Genomic DNA, 18,651 nt, shown 5'->3' with positions numbered 1-18,651 from the left:
TCTTACCAAGCCTGAAGGACTGGTTCATCAGCTGATTTTTGTTCAGAATATTGGTTTCAAAAGAGCAGAGAAAGCAATGTCAATGTAGCCCAGAATGTGTGTAAACAAATTATATTTTATGTGTTTATGATAAAAAAACGTATATATATATATAATATATATATATATATATATATATATATATATATATATATATATATATATATATATATATATATATATATTTCATACAAATACACAAATGCGGGTAGATACTGTAAGTAGTTCAATTCAATTCAATTCAATTCAAGTTTATTTGTATAGCGCTTTTTACAATGGCTATTGTTCCAAAGCAGCTTCACAAAAGCAAATTATTACAAGACAAAAGCAAATCATTCCACAGACAAAAGCAAGTCACTACACAGCAGGATGCGTTACAAAACAGCAGGATGAATTACAATGCAGAAAGTCCAAGATAGAATTAGTCCAGACAGAAGGTTGAGTTTTCCTCGACGCCATCGCAGGAAGGTCAGTGGGTAGTGGGTTATAAAGAGGTGTTACATTATTAAGATTGCACAAATTAACTTAAAGACAAAAACATATTGACAAATTAACAAAATTAGATCCACAGCTTCACAAACATTAATTTAATTCACAAATAAAATGTGATTTGAAACGACAGCAACAGCCTGGCATTCATTTGTGAAGCGTGTCTCATGTGTTTGTGAATCTCTGCACAAAATTGCTCTACAGTCAGGACGGGAGCAGATTCATTTTAATGCATTATTTCAACGCTGTTCAAATTGAGCTGAAACCTGGGGTATGGTTCAGAACGGCAGACGGTGAGTGAAAAGAAATCAAATGTCAGTGCTCCTTAGCTCCGCCCACACGACACGCCTCCAGGAGCTCGGGTCTCTCTGGAGAGAATCGTAAAGCTGTATCTTTCTTTTATATATGATAAAACTAAAGAGTTTTTGGAGATATGAAGGATGCAGTGATTAACGTGAGATTGGGTGAAACTTCGTCTGTTATGCTTCTTTTAAGAATCAAGAAAATGTAAAAATAAGTAATTTAACAAATTAGATGAACTGTCTAAAATAAGACTGTAATTTATAAATAAAATCCTTCAATGAATTCTAAACCAGACACAGTAAAAATATTCAAATAATTAATCTCAGAAATGCAACTGAGTACATATAATTATAGTGCAAATCCTTATGCAATGCAAAAGTAAATTAACAGTAAATCAAAAACACAAAGACATGAGTATGGCATTTACATGCTGTATACAAATGTACTATATTAACTTTTTATTTATTTTACTTTTTACTTTACCATTTACTCCATTAATACTTTACAATAAATATAACAAAAACAAATGATCAGCAAAACACATTATTTTAAATAAACATATTTTTTTCAGATTTGACCATAACAATGATTGATTGATCAGAGTCTATGGATCCTCTAAAACTATGATTTATGATAGCTTTTAAAAAAATCATACCAAATGAAAATGGATTTGTTCAATACAATAATGGTATGAAATGCTTACAACAATATACGGGATAGATAAACATATTAAAGGATGAACATATTAAATCATATATTACTTTAATGGAATATATTTAATAAGTTTGCAGTGTCTCAGTTGTATCTCAAAGCAGGTTGTTCAATCTGACACATGGCATCCCTCTCCGCTCAGCCTCCCAGTAACAGCATCCAGTCAGACTCTCTCTACACAGAACCTACTCATAGAGCTCAAACCTGTCTGGATGATCAGGATACGGCTGGGGCTCTTTAACATGCATCATCCTTCTGTTCTCTTTAGACAAGATGAGTTGAGTGTGTGCTGCGTTTGGGTCCAGTGCGAGATAACAGCCATCTGAACAAAGAAACCAAGATGTGAGATGCATGAAGAATGTGTGTGTGTGTGTGTGTGTGTGTGTGTGTGTGTGTGTGAATAAAAGACACAACCTACATTTCCTCAGTCCAGGTGTGATTCTGAAAGGTGCTCCATGGTCAACACTACAAACAAATATAAACCACAAATGTTAAATAAATAAATGTTTAGGAAAATAGACCCAGAAAGTCAACTTTCAAAATATCATGGTTACTGTGTTGGAAATGATGCCGGAAAACTAAAAGAATTTGCAGGAATTGGAGAATTTTGCTGAAGAAAACTGGGCAGTTTAACTCGTAAATAATTATTACAAAACACAAGATCATCCAGGTATATCATACTTAAAGTCTTAAACCAAGTTACTCAATTATTATTTTGTCTTGTGGGCTACATGTTAACCTTTTCAGATACTTCAAGGTGCATGCAACTCTAAAAACCTGTCTCTCAGAAAGAAGCCACTGAGATTAAAGAGTAAATCCATTGAAGAAAAGTTCTTCAACTGCCTATTCTCAAGTGCAAAACAATTGATTTGGTGCTGCAAAGAGTGGTTTTGTTCACTGATTAATGCCAGTAAAAACACAATGCTGGTAGGCAAGTTGCATAACCAACAGCTGTTGACTTTATATTGTTCAGCCAATATCAAACAGCATTACCAATATTATTAGGTAGTGTAAAAAAAATAAATAAATACATAAATAAAGACCCACATACTTGAGTATCAGTTTATAGTTGGGATCCTCCAGTTTGTGTTTGAGCAGCTGCACTCCTGAATCTCCTGGGTGATTGTAGCTCAGATCCAGCTCTCTCAGGTGTGAGGGTTTGAACTCAGAGCTGAAGACAAATAACCACAGCCTTCCTCCGTCACCATACAGCCTGACAACCTACAAATGGATTCAAAACACAGACACATACATCTTAAATAATGTACAAAGCATGAAATTAAAAAAGACATTAAGGGCCAGCCACACAAAGTCAGAGCTTTCCCTATCCAATCTATTTTTTCCCTTGTTCTAAAAAAACCTATAGAAACACAGTGTTGTCTCAGATTTCTGCATTAAAATATCATGAACTTATAAATGGTTGTGGCCTTTTAGTTATATTTTCTCCTGCTCCTGTTCTTCTGCCTTGTTTTGTTTCATTGACCTAGTTTCCCGTTTTGACTTGTCATACTGTTTACCTGTGTTCATTTAATTAAAGAAATAATTCACACAAAAATTTTTAATTAGCCCATAATGTACTCTGAGCTATTCTCTGTGTGTGTCAGTAGATCCTGTAAGAGTCTCTGATTGGACTCCAGTGAGATGCCTAGCAAGAACCACAAGAACAAATCCAGGTGACCATTCTCACTCTTGAGGGCTTTATCTACTGCATTTATATGCAAATTATGTATCACATCACAAAACTGCAATGTTTCTTCTGTTTTTATTACATAATGGTAAAACACATAAAAAGCAGCAAGAAATTCCTGAACACTCAGATGAATGAAGCTGTAGACCTTTCTCTGATTAATCACAGACTCCTCCTTAAAGATCTCAGTACAAATCCCAGAAAACACTGAGGCATCAATGACGTCTATAACGCTCTCAATCAGGTCCTCCTCATAGAACATCACATTGCCCTTCATCAGCTGTTTGAAAGCAACTTCAGCAAGTTTCACAATCACTTCTCGGTTTGACCCTAGGAGTTTTTCTAGATCACTCTACTTATACTTTTGGTTCCTCATGTTGATCTGAATCAGCAGGAAGTGGATGTACATTTCAGTCAGAGTTTGGGGGATTTCTGCTCTCAGATCTTCTTTCAGGAGTGGCACATGATGTGGAGGCTTCTTGCTCTTTTGATATGATAGATGATTCTGCTAGCTTGATGCTGGTCACTGATTCTATTTTTGAAACTGTCCTCCTTCTGAGGCTCAGTGAATCCCTGAATTTCTGTCAGACGATGATGTATTTGGAGGGGGGGTTGACATCAACACACTCACCGATGAAGTCTCAGTCACATCACAAACTTTCTGATCATCTGAAAACATCAGTGTAATTCTGCTTTCATCCAGACCATCAAATATGAACACAACTTTACACTCCTCATAAATCTTTGAGTCCAGATCTTGAAGTTCAGGATGAAAGTCCAGCAAAATCTCTGAAGACTGTACTGATGATCTCGGATCAAGTTTAGCTCTCAAAATGAAAGAACAAACATGAAATCTACATCCTGATTGGCTTTTCCCTTGGCCCAGTCCAGAATGAACTTCTGCACAGAAACAGTTTTTCCAATTCCAGCGATGCCTTTAGTAAGAACAGTCTTGATCTGGTCTTTCTCCTCACGTCCTGGTTCAGCTAAGGCTTTAAAGATGTCATTGTGGTAGATCGGTGTCACATCTCTGGACTCTGTGTTTATGTTTTTGTTTCATGCCATGTGCTCCCTGTGCCCTGCCTTCCCTCTGTGTTAATTATGTTATTGTCATCAGCTGTGTCTCGTCAATTACCCTGTGTATTTAAGTCCTGTGTTTTGAGTTCTGTTGGTCCGAGCGCCAAGGTCCTACCCGATGTCTGTACCTGTGTTTATCCTGCCTGCCTGTTCGACCTGCCTGTCTGTATATCTTTTATTTTACCTATTTGGAATTAAACCCATTTAAGTTCATTCTAAACCTTGTGTACTTCGCCCCGCTGTGAGCGCGACCGTGACAGAACGCTCGACCCACAAAAAGTAAATAGCGCGATTTTCCCCTTTATTTTTGTTTTTTTGCCATGTTTGCCCAGTTTAAGGACCCAAACTTCTCATCCGCCTGCTGGAGCAGGGGATTGCTCTCGAGGACTACACAGAACTATTCCTCGAACTGGCCAACGACTCCAGCTACCCGGACTGCTCTCTGCTCGAAATCTATTTCCGCGACTTAACACCTCCAGCCAAGCGCAGCTGTCCGGGAGCGGTCCTCGAGAGAGCCTCTCGCCGATACGCCGAGTGGGTGCTGGTGTCGTGCAAATCAACAATGATGGTTGCGCCTGAGGACAACGCACACCAGCCCCACTCCAGATCCAGAGCCTAGCCCATCCCTTCACCGCATGGTCGAGCCCCAGCCTGAGCCCACCGCTGACACGGGGCGGAGTCGAGCGTGACCACGGACCCATCGTCAGAGAGCGACAGAGCCGTGGAGCGTAACAGGACCCGAGCCGTGATACGTCCAGACCAGGTGCGCGAGCCAGCAACGGAGCTCCCCGCGTGGAGACAGCCGACTGCGATGAGAGCGCGGAGTGGAGCTCCGCCTACTGCACATCGGCTGAGGATGAGCTGATCATCCACCTGGGGCTGCTGGATCTGCAAAGGGAGCTGGATGATGTAGACTTGGGCTTGGACTTAGACTGGGCACCTCCCTGTATCCTGAGTTCCTGTCTCGCTCAGCTACCCGTTAGCCCGCTGGTTCCGCCCCAGCCGTCCCGCTAGCCCGCTGGTTCCGCCCAGCCGCCCCGTTAGCCCGCTGGTTCCGCCCAGCCGCCCCGTTAGCCCGCTGGTTCCGCCCAGCCGCCCTGCTCCAGTGCCCGCGCCCACGTGCGCTCTGTCCTCGTTCCAGTGCCCGCGCCCGCGTGCGCCTGTCCTCGCTTCAGTGCCCGCGCCACGTGCGCTGTCCTGCTCCAGTGCCCGCGCCACGCGCGCGCTCCGTCCCGTTCCAGTGCCCGCGCCACGCGGCGCTCCGTCCCGTTCCAGTGCTCGCGCCCACGTGCGCCCGTCCCGTTTCCAGTGCCCGCGCCACGCGCGCCTCCGTCCCGTTCCAGTGCTCGCGCCCGCGCGTGCGCTCCGTCACGCCTCCTGTGCCCGCGCCCGCGGCGCTCCTCCAGTGCCGCCAAGTTTCCCCACCCCCACCCATGCCACACCACGCCGATGGATCCCAGCAGCCCCTGCGCTCATCCTCAGCGAACCATCTGGAGCTCGCCACGGGTCTGCCGGTCTCCATCGCCATCGAGGTTGGAGGATCCTCGCCTCACCGCCCTGCCTCCGAGACCCAGACTCCTCCTCGGCTCGTGAGACCCGCCGGCTCCCCTGGGCTCCTAGCTCCCTCCTCTACACCGTGGTCCGTCAGTCCACCAGCTCCACCAGGCTCCATCGTCCCTCCGGCTCCGCTTTGGTCTGTCGCCGACCATCCGTCGCCTCGGATTCCTCTCCTCCGGCTTCGCCGCGTCCTCCATCCCACCGGCTCTGTCAGGCTCCTCCTTCCTCCGGCTTCACCTCAGTCCTCAGTCGCCTGGCTCCGCCCGCGCGCCCTTCCCGCCCCGCCTCCGTGTCGTCGCCGAAGCCTGCGGCGTCGCTTTGACCTCCAGCACCTCGACGCCACCCTGGCTCTTCGGCTCTCCGTCTCCACCTCAGTCTCCTCCTCCACCTGCTCCGCCGCCGCCGGTCGGCCCCATGGAGTCGAGGGCTGCTCCTCCTCCATGGCTCCTCCTCCGTCTGGCTCCACCTGGGACCACCATAGCTGGGCTCTGGATCTCCTCCTGCCCGGACTCCTCCTGTCTCCTTCCTGGCTCCTCCTCCATCTACTCCTCCTTGGACCCTTCTGCCTTCTGCCTGCCCCATCCTGGCGATCCGTCCTCCACCAGAACCTCCTCCCAAGACCCGGTATCCCCAAATCCTAGTCATTTTGGTTTTGTTTGTTTTCATTTGATGTTACCCTTTAGGTGCGAGGACGCACCTTCCGGGAGGGGGTAATGTCACATCTCTGGACTCTGTGTTTATGTTTTTGTTTCATGCCATGTGCTCCCTGTGCCCTGCCTTCCTCTGTGTTAATTATGTTATTGTCATCAGCTGTGTCTCGTCAATTACCCTGTGTATTTAAGTCCTGTGTTTTGAGTTCTGTTGGTCCGAGCATCAAGGTCCTTACCCGATGTCTGTACCTGTGTTTATCCTGCCTGCCTGTTCGACCTGCCTGTCTGTATATCTTTTATTTTACCTATTTGGAATTAAACCCATTTAAGTTCATTCTAAACCTTGTGTACTTGGCCCCCTGTAAGCGCGACCGTGACAATCGGAGTCTCTTTTGAGTGTTTTGCTCTGGCTGTTTTCTCCATCTGTAAAACCTCATGTTCTTTATTCACTCCTTCACTCACTCCTTCAATGATATAGAGCTGTGCATAGATCTTGTTCAAGAGAGTTTGATTTTGTTGGAGTTTGTGTCCTCAAATAATATCTCATACTTTTTCTTCATGCTGATTTTGTGCTGGTTTTTCACTCTCTGCATATTACTAGTCTCCAGTGCTTTGTCTTTAGGACTGCTTCAGTTTTGTCTTGCCTGACATGGTTCTGAAAGTGGGATGTCTCATGTATTTCTCCTCTGTTAAAATTGGAAAAAAATATCAGCAAAATGACTCAGAATTCTAGGGTTATTTTATTTTTGTTTAATTGTTATTCATCTGATGCACTATACAGTTAACTAGCAAGTCAGCACTCACAAAGGGTCAGAGGTCACTGGTTCATCACTGAATGCAGCGGGCCAAATCTTCATGGAATTATCACTCTTCACAGACACACTGCTGACTTTCTCCTTCCTCTTGCTAATATTGACAGAGGACAAACAAAACATTAAAATATAGCATTTATTTAAAAATAAAACATAATGATTGATTAAGATCCAAGTTTCAAGAGTGTTCAGAGAAGAAAAGGTTTAAATAGAAATGAGGAAAATAAATAGTTCTTAAAAAATTAAATAAATTGAAGGCCTATTCAGGGTAAGGTTGGGAAAGCATTCCACTGGCAAGAGTGAAGAGTGAGAGTGAAGTTTCAGAAAAGTGCCTAATTTCATACCAGGGTAAGATGTCGCTGTGGCCTCACTGATCCAGGGGCAAATTTTGAATGGATTCATTACTTGAAGTACTTGCTTCAGACATAATGTCTTTATGCTCTCTTTCTTATCCAAACTCATTTTGGACGTGCTGCCCTCCTACTTTCTATGACTCAAAAAGAGTGTGACTGCGGACCTTTTAATAAGAAGGAAAAAATGCAACTACGCTCAGAATTATCAGGATAACACAATTATGTACGACGAGGCTCCATATTTAATGATATTTAATGACTTTAATTGTCATCGTCTATGTTTCCGCCATTTTGTACAGACAGCTTGAACATTAAAGTGTTAAAATCTGTATACAACATCCAACACGCACTATTAAATAATTTTTTAAAAGACTATGTTAATGCTACATGAAGAATAAGCTTTACCACGAAACATGCGGGTGTTGCCTTGTGTTAAACACTTAAAACCTTGTTAATACGTCTTTCCTTTTACTTTACGCTTTATTCGTGTCAAGGTGAGTCGTGTTTATCTTTAGTCTCCAGTCATTAGAAACACAGTCTCGCTCTCTCTAGTGGCGAGGAGCAGCATGACTTTCTCAGAGCAGTATGTGCTTTCAACTAAAGCAACTGAACACAGTATGACTGAGAACTAAACATCTGGATAATAAAACGATGCGGTATAATACATTAAAATAACAGCTTTTTGTTACAAGTCCAGTCCAGTTAATTATGCATATGTTCATATTCTAATATCTTTATTTTTACCCAATTAAACATGTCCTGTGACCAGCCTGCATATTCAAAGTTCACTTAAAAAAGACTTATAAATGGTCCAAAACATATTTTTACATAAATGTAGTTTTTGTGAGGGGTAGGTTTAGATGCATATCAATAAAGTCGATGGAAGTCTGAGCAGTGTACTTCATAATACTGTAATAATACCTACAGTGAACACTAACTCTAAATCTATCCATTTTATAAAACCTGTTTGCATTCTTACAGTTTTACATCATGTTTATGTCATGTCACTAGAGGGAGCTGGTTACTTGCTGCAAAACGAAAGTAAAACGAGGAAAAGCAGAGACGCCATTTCGAGGTTTAAAACCATTTTGTGATAAAAAATTCAGAACTAACCACGCAGACGTGAAAATACTGATTGTAATTACAAACAAATAACTTCAGAACTTTAATGCAGAAACGGTTGCAAAATCATCTTCATGCATGACAATGCCGCTCTCGACAAACCAAGAGTCACTTCCTCCATTCCTGCCGATTCCTTTATATTCCACTGCTATATAATCCCATCCGCTCCATTCAGCCAACAATTAAATATAAAACAGGGTTCTCAAAGTGTGTGTAAATGTTGGATAATGAATTCCACAACAGAGAAAATGCGGAAAGAATCAAAGAATCCATTCAAGATGTAATTTACTATATAATGTGGAAATGCAATGTCATGGAATTTGGCAACATTTGAATGAACAAATCAAGTCTACAGTGGACTACACCTAATTACATTGTGATAATGAGTAGTGCCTGTGAGGGGCGGCCAAGGCAGGGACCTCGGTGACCTGATCCTAGGACACAGAATCTGCCTCAAGAGACATGGAATGCCACCTCTCTGGGAGGGAAGGAGCCTGAGGTGGTGGACACCAGAAGTAGAGGATGCCGTCAAGCTGAAGAAGGTGTCCCATTAAGTCTGTTTGGCTCATGAGACTCCTAAGGCAGCTGATGGGTACCAGTGGGCCAAGTGGTTGTACAGGCAAAAATCTGGGTCTGGAAAGACTTCGTTGAGGTCATGGAGAAGGACTACTGTACATTCTAATGCATCTTAACTGTCTTACCATAACGATAGCACCGCTTGCATGTTTTAAGAAAAGTTTTAAGATGCATTTGTATAATGAAGTACTTTACTTTAATAGTCCCCAGTTGTCTGTTGTTTCTTCCACCCCTTGTAATGTACAGCTAATTGTAAGTTGATAAGCGACTTGGTATTTTAAAGTTAAATAACTAAAATCTTGTAATCTAAATGATCTCAAAATTTTGATAATTTAAAAAAATAACTTAAAATATTGTATTACACCAACCAATAAATCTGAGTAAAACCATTTGCTAGGATACTCAAACATTTAAGCATCACCAGCTAAAGATTTTAAGGTAATTGTCAGACAGTTAGACTCTGTTGTTGTTGTTTTCATGTCCCTCATGCTCTGTGTGAACTACTTTCTGTTGATTGTCTTCAGTCTTGTTAATTATGTATTAATTAAGCATCTTTCATAGCATCTTTATTATGTGTGTTTTTTGTTACCCGCCTGTAGTAGTATTATTATTTGCTCCTAGGTGTATGATTATAACTGTTAAGAGTATTTTCTCATAGAGAGCTCCTTCTCTACAACCACGCCATGACAGTAATATTGCTTTAAATTCAATGTAAAAATGGCTTAAAAAGAAGCTTGCAAGAATGATGCGCTGTTTTTTTTTAAGTAAATCTTGCATATTTTTTCAGTGTTTGTGCAATCTTTTAGAAATGTACAAGGATGCATTCTTATCATACGAGATTTCATCACTAAAAATAAACAACAGCTGTAAATAAAAGCAGATGTAATACTAGTGTGTGATAACTTTAGCCCTCCCACCCATGTTGTTATGGTGACAGAAGGATCCGCCCATTTATCCTTCTATTAATCAGGACCACAGAGTTAATCTGGTCACAAGTGGACAGAAGATGCAGATTAAAATGTCAGGTGTAAATAGGCATGTGTTTCCAGTGCCCACTTATGATCCAATCAACCAAAACACATTTTAATACCAAGTGTAAACATGATCGAATGTGTTCATCTACTGTTACCGAACATCTCTTGATAATGACTGTGCAATAAGTAGTTGACAGCTGTTTTCCTTATTTATTTCAATCACATTCATTATGTAAGTTAATTTTATCCTTTAGACCAAAATATATGAAAAAGCTTTCAATACATACAGCATATTTGTTTGCTAATAGCAACACAAGAATCACTTCCAGTGCTGCGGCGTTGGTATTCTCGTTCCCATTAGTGCTTTTCAGCACAGCTTCGAGAATAGACTGTAACCCTGTTCCCTAAAAAAGGTGCTTCAATGCTGCACTGTAGGCGTGCATGGATGTCTCTTCAGACAGAGGTGTCTCGCGTCTATTTATAACCTACAGGTCCACGTATTCAAATGAAGTCGCCTACTGAGGTTATTTAAGCCAAGCCAGTCTTGGCGTGTTTGACAAACACGCATCACAACTGGTCAAACAAAGATTGTTCTCACGCGCCTCTTTGTTTCTCAGACCTGCCTTTGGGGTGTGGTTTGTAAAATATGGTGTTCATCCAGCTACAATTAGATTGCTCGAGTTCAAACAAAATTGGGCACTTCTATACATCACTTCATCGGAAGTAGAGAGAGAAATATAACCATGTTAGCCCTATCTAGTTGTGTTTCTCTCAGGATTTTCAGTTTTCATTTTGAGCCTCCTTTCCAAATGGTTAAAAATAAACAAACAAAAAAACTAATGCAATTAATAAATGAAGCATAAAATACATTACCATAGTCAGAGGAGTCAGAGTGTTTGCAGTGGACGAGATGATAGAGCATGTTGATTCCTGCATCATGTCTGTTGTGCTTCTAAGTGGGTTGCTTTATTAATTCTGTTGAGCTTTATTTGAAACTGTTGGCCTTCTCTATCATGCATATAGATAAACCACACACTCTTATTTCAGTATTGTTGTTTATTTTGTATTGATTTATTTTTATTGTGGGGGATATTTCAGCTACCCATTCACGTTAACAATATGAAAGAGGGTAAAAGTTTATCATTTAATTTACCTGTGCATGCATGTTATAAACACTTAAAATGCCCTGTTGCTGCTTACAATGTAAAATTGGTATGTACTCCTCATGTAATATCAATGGTAAGATCTGTGGTATGTCACTGTATAAATAGGTCTGTTTTGTTTCAGCAATTTTTTACAGTGCAGGGACAAGTTTTTGGACATTTATAGGCACACATTCTGGAGATTGATGTGTGTTGCATTGTGTATGAATGCTTTCTGCATTCATACACAACGCAACACAGAGAGAATTAGAGTAATTATTACTATTTTGGCATTTATAAATCTGTCACAGAATACAAAAATGTAAGAATCCTACCCCAACAAAGTAGTCTTCTACATTTGTCTCATTTATTGGGATCTGAACTCTGGGCTCTTCAACAGCTTTCTGCAGGTCATAGCCAAAGAACAGATAGTTCAGGATCACCTGAGATGAGAGGAAGAGATAGAGAGGGGACGCTAGTTGGAAAGATTTTAGTTACAAGTCAAATACCAGAGTTCATGTAATGCTTAAAATGTTGCACAAAAGGTATTTCTACCTGAGCAACTGATGTGGTGATATTGGTCCCACCTTCACCTCCGACCACCATTTTGACCTTTCCGTTGTGTTTGTCCACAATGATTGTGGGACACATTGACGAAAGTGGCCTTTTACCTTTAAAACAAATATTATTTTACATATGAATGTCTATATTTATACTTGATACTCAATGATGTAACTTAAGACATGCAAATGTGTGTTTTTTACCTGGTTTGATTAGGTTGTTCTTTTTAGGTTGTACATTTTTGTCTTTTCCACTTTCGTTTTTAGGTTTACAAAAATCATTCATTTGGTCATTAAATATATGACTTTTAAGTTTGACCTTACTCAGAACCAAAACTGTGAGAACACACACACAAACACACAGAGGAAACAGATATATATATATAATTTATATAGTATATAAATATACAAATTTTTTCTTAATTTTTTTTTTTTTTTTTAAATTAGACTAATTTTTTTAACCTGTAATCCATATATAGTCACTAATTATTGCACCTTATACACAGATCATGTAGTTTATGTAGTGTAGGGCTATTCATTTAGTTTCATTTGAGAGCTAGATTATCGAAATGATTTTTTGATGGGGGCCAAGAAGGATGACAGCCATCCTGAACTCTCTCTGAGGGGCCTATAAAATTAGAAAGATATTAAATTAACTAATATTTTCAACATCAACATCTATAAAAGGTTAACATTAGTGCTGTTTAAAAGTAAGTTATTCAGACATTTTTCTGTAATTATTAAAATATGAATGTTTTATATTTATTACTATAATATAATACTAATATTAACTTCACACTGAACTTAGAAATAATATAAAGATGGTAGATTTTAAATGTGTTCAATTGCATCTTTTTACTAAGTAGCCTATTATTAACAGTGGCCAGTATCATGAAATCATGAAATCATGAAAAATCATGAAAAAAATACATAATAAAACCTTTTTAGAAAAAATTCTGCATTTTTTGTTTATAGTGAAACAATTTGACCAGTATCCCTGTAGACATTCACTGACCTTTGAGTATGTTGAGAATCAGAGCGAGCACGGGTCCACCAAATGGAGCATCAGGAACATGAAATGTGTAATTCCCCACAGTGAAGTTTAATGCATACTCATTCAGCTCTGCCTTATAATTCATCAGGTCCTCACGCATTATTATCCCTTCTATATCACAACAAAGAAAGATTCAGACATGTTTTCATGCTTTGATCAGATTATATCACAAGACCCTTATATACATTTACATTTACATTTAGTCATTTTGCAGACGCTTTTATCCAAAGCGACTTACAATTGAGAGTACAACAGCGATTCATTTTTTTGAGAGACGAACAGACAGAGTAAGTGCTTGTAACACCCAGTCACAGGCAGTGTTCAAATTAGTACATGCCAGAAGGGAAGGAATAAACAAGGGGAAGGAGAAGTGAGAATAATTTTTTTTTTTTTTTTTTTATGATGAGGTCAGGTATTGCTGAAAGATGTGAGTTTTCAGCTGTTTCTTAAAGATTGACAGAGATCCAGCATTCCGGATATGTATGGGAAGATCGTTCCACCAGCCAGGAACAGAGAACGAAAAGTCCAGCCAGAAGAGCATTGCAGTAGTCCAGTCTAGAAATGACAAGGGCCTGGACAAGTAGCTGTGCAGCTTGCTCTGTTAGAAAGGGCCTGATCTTTCTGATGTTGTGTAGTGCAAACCTGCAGGATCGAGCAGTCTTTGTAATGCGATCTTTAAAGGTTAGTTGGTCATCGAGGATTACACCAAGATTTCTGACCGAGGTTGATGGGGTAATTGTAGAAGAACCTAGCTGGATGGTGAAGTCATGCTGTGTAGTTGGAGTGGCAGGGAATACAAGCAGCTCAGTCTTTGTCAGGTTGAGCTGTAGATGGTACGCTTGCATCCATGCCGAGATGTCCGCCAGGCAACCCGAGATCCGAGTAGCTACCGTTAGATCATCTGGATGAAAAGAGAGGTAGAGCTGTGTGTCATCGGCGTAGCAGTGGTAGAAGAAGCCGTGAGCCTGTATGATGGGGCCTAGTGATGTAGTATAAATGGAGAAGAGGAGAGGTCCAAGAACCGATCCCTGAGGAACCCCAGTGACCAGTTGATGTGCTGTGGATACTTTCCTCTCCAGGCCACCCTAAAAAACCTACCAGTGAGATAGGATTCAAACCAGCAAAGTGGAATCCCAGAGATGCCCAGTGATGAGAGGGTAGACAGCAGGATCTGATGATTCACAGTGTCAAAAGCAGCGGATAGATCCAGCAGAATGAGAACTGATGATTTAAATTCAGCTCTTGCAGTCCGCAGGGCTTCTGTGACTGAGAGCAGCGCAGTCTCAGTTGAATGGCCGCACCTGAAACCTGATTGGTTATGGTCCAGTTTGTTGTTTTGCGAAAGAAACAGTGATACCTGGTTGAAAACAACTCTTTCAAGTGTTTTCGCTATGAATGGAAGAAGAGAGACTGGCCTGTAGTTATCAATAAGGGAAGTGTTTAAAGTGGGCTTTTGAGCAGTGGGGTTACCCGAGCCTGCTTAAATGCTGTGGGAAGGTGCCTGTGAGGAGAGATGTATTGATGATGTGCGTGAGTGCTGGCAAGACTGTGGGGAGATTGCTTGCAGAAGATGAGAGGGTATGGGGTCTAGCGGACATGTTATTGGATGGCTGGAGAGGAGAAGTTTGGATACTTCTGCCTCAGTGAGGAGCAGAAGGAGAAAGTGGAGGAATCGGTAGTCGAAAAATTCAAATTCAAATTCAAATTCAAATTCCAAGATGGCGCCCGTTGAGTTCAGCTGCCGTCACGACCGCCTCCGCAAAACTTTTTGTTTTTCTTTTAATTATTAGTATTTTGGATAGTCTATACATATTTTTATACATATTTGTTTATATTTTATATTTATATATATTTAAATTCTGTTTTCTTTTTTTGATGCTGGACGGTTGTAAAGAACATTTCACTGCATGTCGTTACCATGTATGTATACATGTATGTGTATGTGACAAATAAAATTTGAATTTGAATTTGAATTTGAATCTGAAGAGCTTACGTGTGTCTGAAGTGTTGATAATCTTGTTTTGGAAGTATGATGATTTGGCAGTGTGGATTTCAGCAGAGAAGGAAGAAAGCAAAGTCTGATACCTGCTCAGGTCTGACAGATCTTTAGATTTGCGCCACTTTCTCTCCGCTGCCCTGAGTTTGACCCGATGCTCACGGAGAACATCAGACAACCAGGAGTTAGAGGAGGCAGTCCGTGCTGGCCTGGAGCAGATGTCGTCTAGACAGGAGGTTAGAGTACTGAACAAAGTATCTGTAGCTGCATTCACATCCAGAGAAGAGAAATGGGTAGGTGAGGGAAGGGAGGAGAATACAGCAGAGGAGAGATGGGAGGGAGAAAGGGAACGAAGGTTATGTTGGAGAGTAACCGGTATAGGGGTTGGTTGCTCAGAGATAGGAAAATGTAGTTTAAATGTAAGAAGGAAATGGTCAGAGATGTGAAGCGGTTGTACTGAAATGGTATCTGCAGTACAACTGCGTGTGTAAATTAAATCAAGCTGGTTGCCTGATTTGTGGGTGCTTGTTGTGATAAGGCGTTTGAGGTCAAATGAAGCTAGAAGTGAATGGAAGTGTGTAGCTTAAGGTTTGTCAAGATGAATGTTGAAGTCCCCAAAGAGTAGGAGTGGAGTGCCTTCCTCTGTAAAAGAGGACAACAATCCATCCAGCTCCTCTAGGAAGGTGTCTAGAATATGTCCAGGGGGGCCGTAAATTACCACAAATTAAATTAATGTGTGGAATTTTATCGGAGTAGTAACTGTGATTGCATGAAATTCAAAAAGTTGTAATTACATAGAAGTGAGTGGGTTGAATATTTCCAATTGTTTGGGATGAGCAGACCAGTGCCCCCACCCCAGCCAACCTGACGAGGTGTGTGTGAGAAAGAGTGATTGTTGGCTAGAGCTGCTGGGGTTGCTGAGTCTTCTGGACGAATCCAGGTCTCAGTCAAGCCCAAAATGTTGAGTGAAGAACGTAAAGAAAAAGCAGAAATGAAGTCAGCTTTGTTCCACAGACCAACAGAGAAAGATAGAGGTGTAGTAGAGGATATAGGGACAGAGCGTAGGTTAGTAAGAGTGCATTGTCGTCTGCCTGTGTTGTTAGGGCGAGGTCGAGAGACAACCGGAATGAGTTAGAAACACATGATAGATGTAGGAAAGAGAGGAAGTGAAGATGTGTGTGAGAATGCTTGAAAATGTACTGAAGTGAGTTGCTTGGTTAAAGTCGCAAGCAGGAAAAGTCGTGCGTCTTTACTCTCGTAGTCTTTGACAGAGAGCGCGCAGTTTAAATAGTTACAGTCGCGAAAAGCTTGTTCCAATTTGCCCAGCCAGTAGCCAATCAGGAGGTCGATACTAACACCTTCACACTTAAGTGCTCTTAAGAGGCAAACAATTTACAAGTTACCAGTCAGAGCACTCTGAATAAGTAAAGCACAACTAAACTACACACTACAAATAAGTAGGAAGCGCAAATATTCTCTCCAAACAGCAAGAAATAATTTGAACAGCACACAGCAATAGGTATAATAGACTTACACGCTGGTGTCCGTCTCTTCTAGCCTGAATTTGCTTCTGAATTCGCATATAGAGTTCTATGCTTTCCTGGGTCAAATTTAAGCATGAAATTACCTGCTTTAGTGATATCTTTTACTATACTCTCAGTTAATGACCCATTGTAAAAGGCATTTGGTCTTTCGTCTGCTATCTTCTTATAGGTCTCAGCCAGTTTAGGAAATGATATGTCATCATTTTCCTCCTTGATCTTGTTCTTTGATTTGCAAAACACTTCACTGGAAAGAGAGACAAGAACAGAAGCAAGATGAGGTTATGAAAATGGAAAGACTAATGCTTTAGGTACCCTGGTGTAAACAGATAGATTGTAGTATTATAATCACATCTGCCTTGGATATTTGTTGTGTTAATCTGTGGACAAAACAGCTGCCACTGAAAAGTGTGTTTTTAATCATAAAAAAAAGCTGATTAAAAAATAATTTATTCTTACCACAATGATGCATTATTGAGAATTGTTTCCTCATTCTCTTTAATTGCTTTGGCCAAGGCCTTCCCAATCTTAAAACCATTGTGTGCCAGCTTTATACTGGGCTGAAACAACTCTCTCCAATCGAGTTTCCCGCTTCTTTTGTGTGCCAGCTCATAACCACGCAGTTCTCCTGGTACAGCTATGAATAATCCTGATATTTATTACAAAACACAGAGTAGTGGTCAAGTCATTCATGGGTTAAAATAGCAAGAAATCTAAACGTTTGGAAAATGCTCATCTTTGGTGGTTTACCTGGTTTTAATTTCTTTGTAACATTGTCAAACATATTCTCTGACGCCTTCTGTGTAGCAGTTTCTCTGGCGTTAATCGTCTCCACTGTTTCTACCCTTACGAAAAAGAATGTATTCAGGTGTACTACTAGTATACTTAAAGTAAAAAATAGAAAAGTGTACTTTTAGTCCACTTTTTAGGCTGTTTGCAGAAATAGGCTTTATGTATGTCTCAGAATTGCACTTAAAATTACTTTTCAAGTGTGCTTGACTTATATTTGGAAACAGGGGCTTGATAAGGGTACAGAGTACCATTGATGTTGGTGGGTGCAGAGTTTTACTATGGTGTTCTGTCACGATTTCCGTGGTTTCGCGGGAAAGACTCGAGACTCGAAATAAACTTAAATAGATTTAATTCCATAAATGGCAAAAATATATACAAAAGCAAGCAGAACAAAAACCACGAAAAGGAACTCGGAACCAAAACAGAGTTACGTTGAAACTTTGATAATGACGGTGAGGTGAACACAAAACACTTAAGGCTTAAATACACAAGGAACTCGGGCACTGGAACTCGGGAGATGCGCGCAAGCACTGGCACTGGAACTCGGGAGAGCGCACAGGGAACAGTCTCTAGGGTGCTAACAGGACGGCTGGGCGGGACCAGCGGGCTAACAGGACGGCTGGGCGGGGCCAGGAATTCAGGATACATGGGAGGTGCCCAGTCTAAGTCCAAGTCCGAGTCCACATCATCCAGTTCCTCTTGTAGGTCCAGCAGCCCCAGTTGGATGATCAGCTCATCCTCAGCCGATGTGCAGTGGGCGGAGCTCCACTCCGTGCTCTCGCTGTCGGCTCTCTCCACCGCGGCAAGCTCTGATGCCTGCTCACGCACCTGGTCTGTCGCAGTCGCCTCGGGTCCGGTGGCGCTCCACGGCTCTGTCGCTCTCCTCAGCGATGGTTCCGTGGTCGTCCTAGACTCGGCGACTGTGCCCTCTGTAGGCACAGGTTTGAACTCCGCAACACGGGGAGATGATGGGCTGGGTTCTGGATCTGGAGTGGGGCTGGTGTCGTTGTCCTCCGGCGCAACGGTCATCGGCGAGCAGCACCCACTCGATGTAAGCGGCGACGCTCTCTCGAGGGCCGTTCCTGGACAGCTTTGCTCGTGTGGTGGTGTTCAGTCCTCGGAAGTGGATAGAGCACAAAAAGCAGGAGGATGAGGAAATTTGGGTCATTGTAGGGGAATCCATGACAAACAAAAACCCAAAAACAAAAAAGAGGAA

The 18,651-nt window shown here is 41.5% G+C and overlaps 1 protein-coding gene across 1 annotated transcript; it reads right to left on the bottom strand.

Annotated features, from left to right (window-relative positions):
- Nucleotides 1-7,786: 7,786 nt before the first annotated feature.
- On the bottom strand, nucleotides 7,787-17,536 carry LOC122362220 (glutathione hydrolase 1 proenzyme-like). The gene is made up of 7 exons (XM_043263606.1): nucleotides 17,394-17,536; nucleotides 17,103-17,292; nucleotides 16,730-16,890; nucleotides 13,068-13,217; nucleotides 12,048-12,163; nucleotides 11,828-11,935; nucleotides 7,787-7,842 (listed from the first exon to the last, which is right to left on the bottom strand). The coding sequence occupies exons 1-7, from the start codon at nucleotides 17,425-17,427 to the stop codon at nucleotides 7,813-7,815; spliced, it is 789 nt and encodes a 262-aa protein (XP_043119541.1). The 5' UTR covers nucleotides 17,428-17,536; the 3' UTR covers nucleotides 7,787-7,812.
- Between the last annotated feature and the right edge of the window lie 1,115 nt (nucleotides 17,537-18,651).

Source organism: Puntigrus tetrazona, chromosome 1 (assembly GCF_018831695.1).
Source record: "Puntigrus tetrazona isolate hp1 chromosome 1, ASM1883169v1, whole genome shotgun sequence".
NCBI classification, from domain to species: Eukaryota; Metazoa; Chordata; class Actinopteri; order Cypriniformes; family Cyprinidae; genus Puntigrus; species Puntigrus tetrazona.
This window is presented reverse-complemented; position numbering and strand designations above follow the sequence as displayed.

Excerpts from the sequence above, each read along its gene's own strand:
- LOC122362220 (XM_043263606.1), bottom strand. The coding sequence starts at position 17,427 with ATGTTTGACAATGTTACAAAGAAATTAAAACCAG. Across the intron at positions 17,293-17,393 it reads TACAAAGAAATTAAAACCAG|GATTATTCATAGCTGTACCA; the intron begins GTAAACCACCAA and ends AATAAATATCAG. Across the intron at positions 12,164-13,067 it reads GATTCTCAACATACTCAAAG|GTAAAAGGCCACTTTCGTCA; the intron begins GTCAGTGAATGT and ends TTTGTTTTAAAG.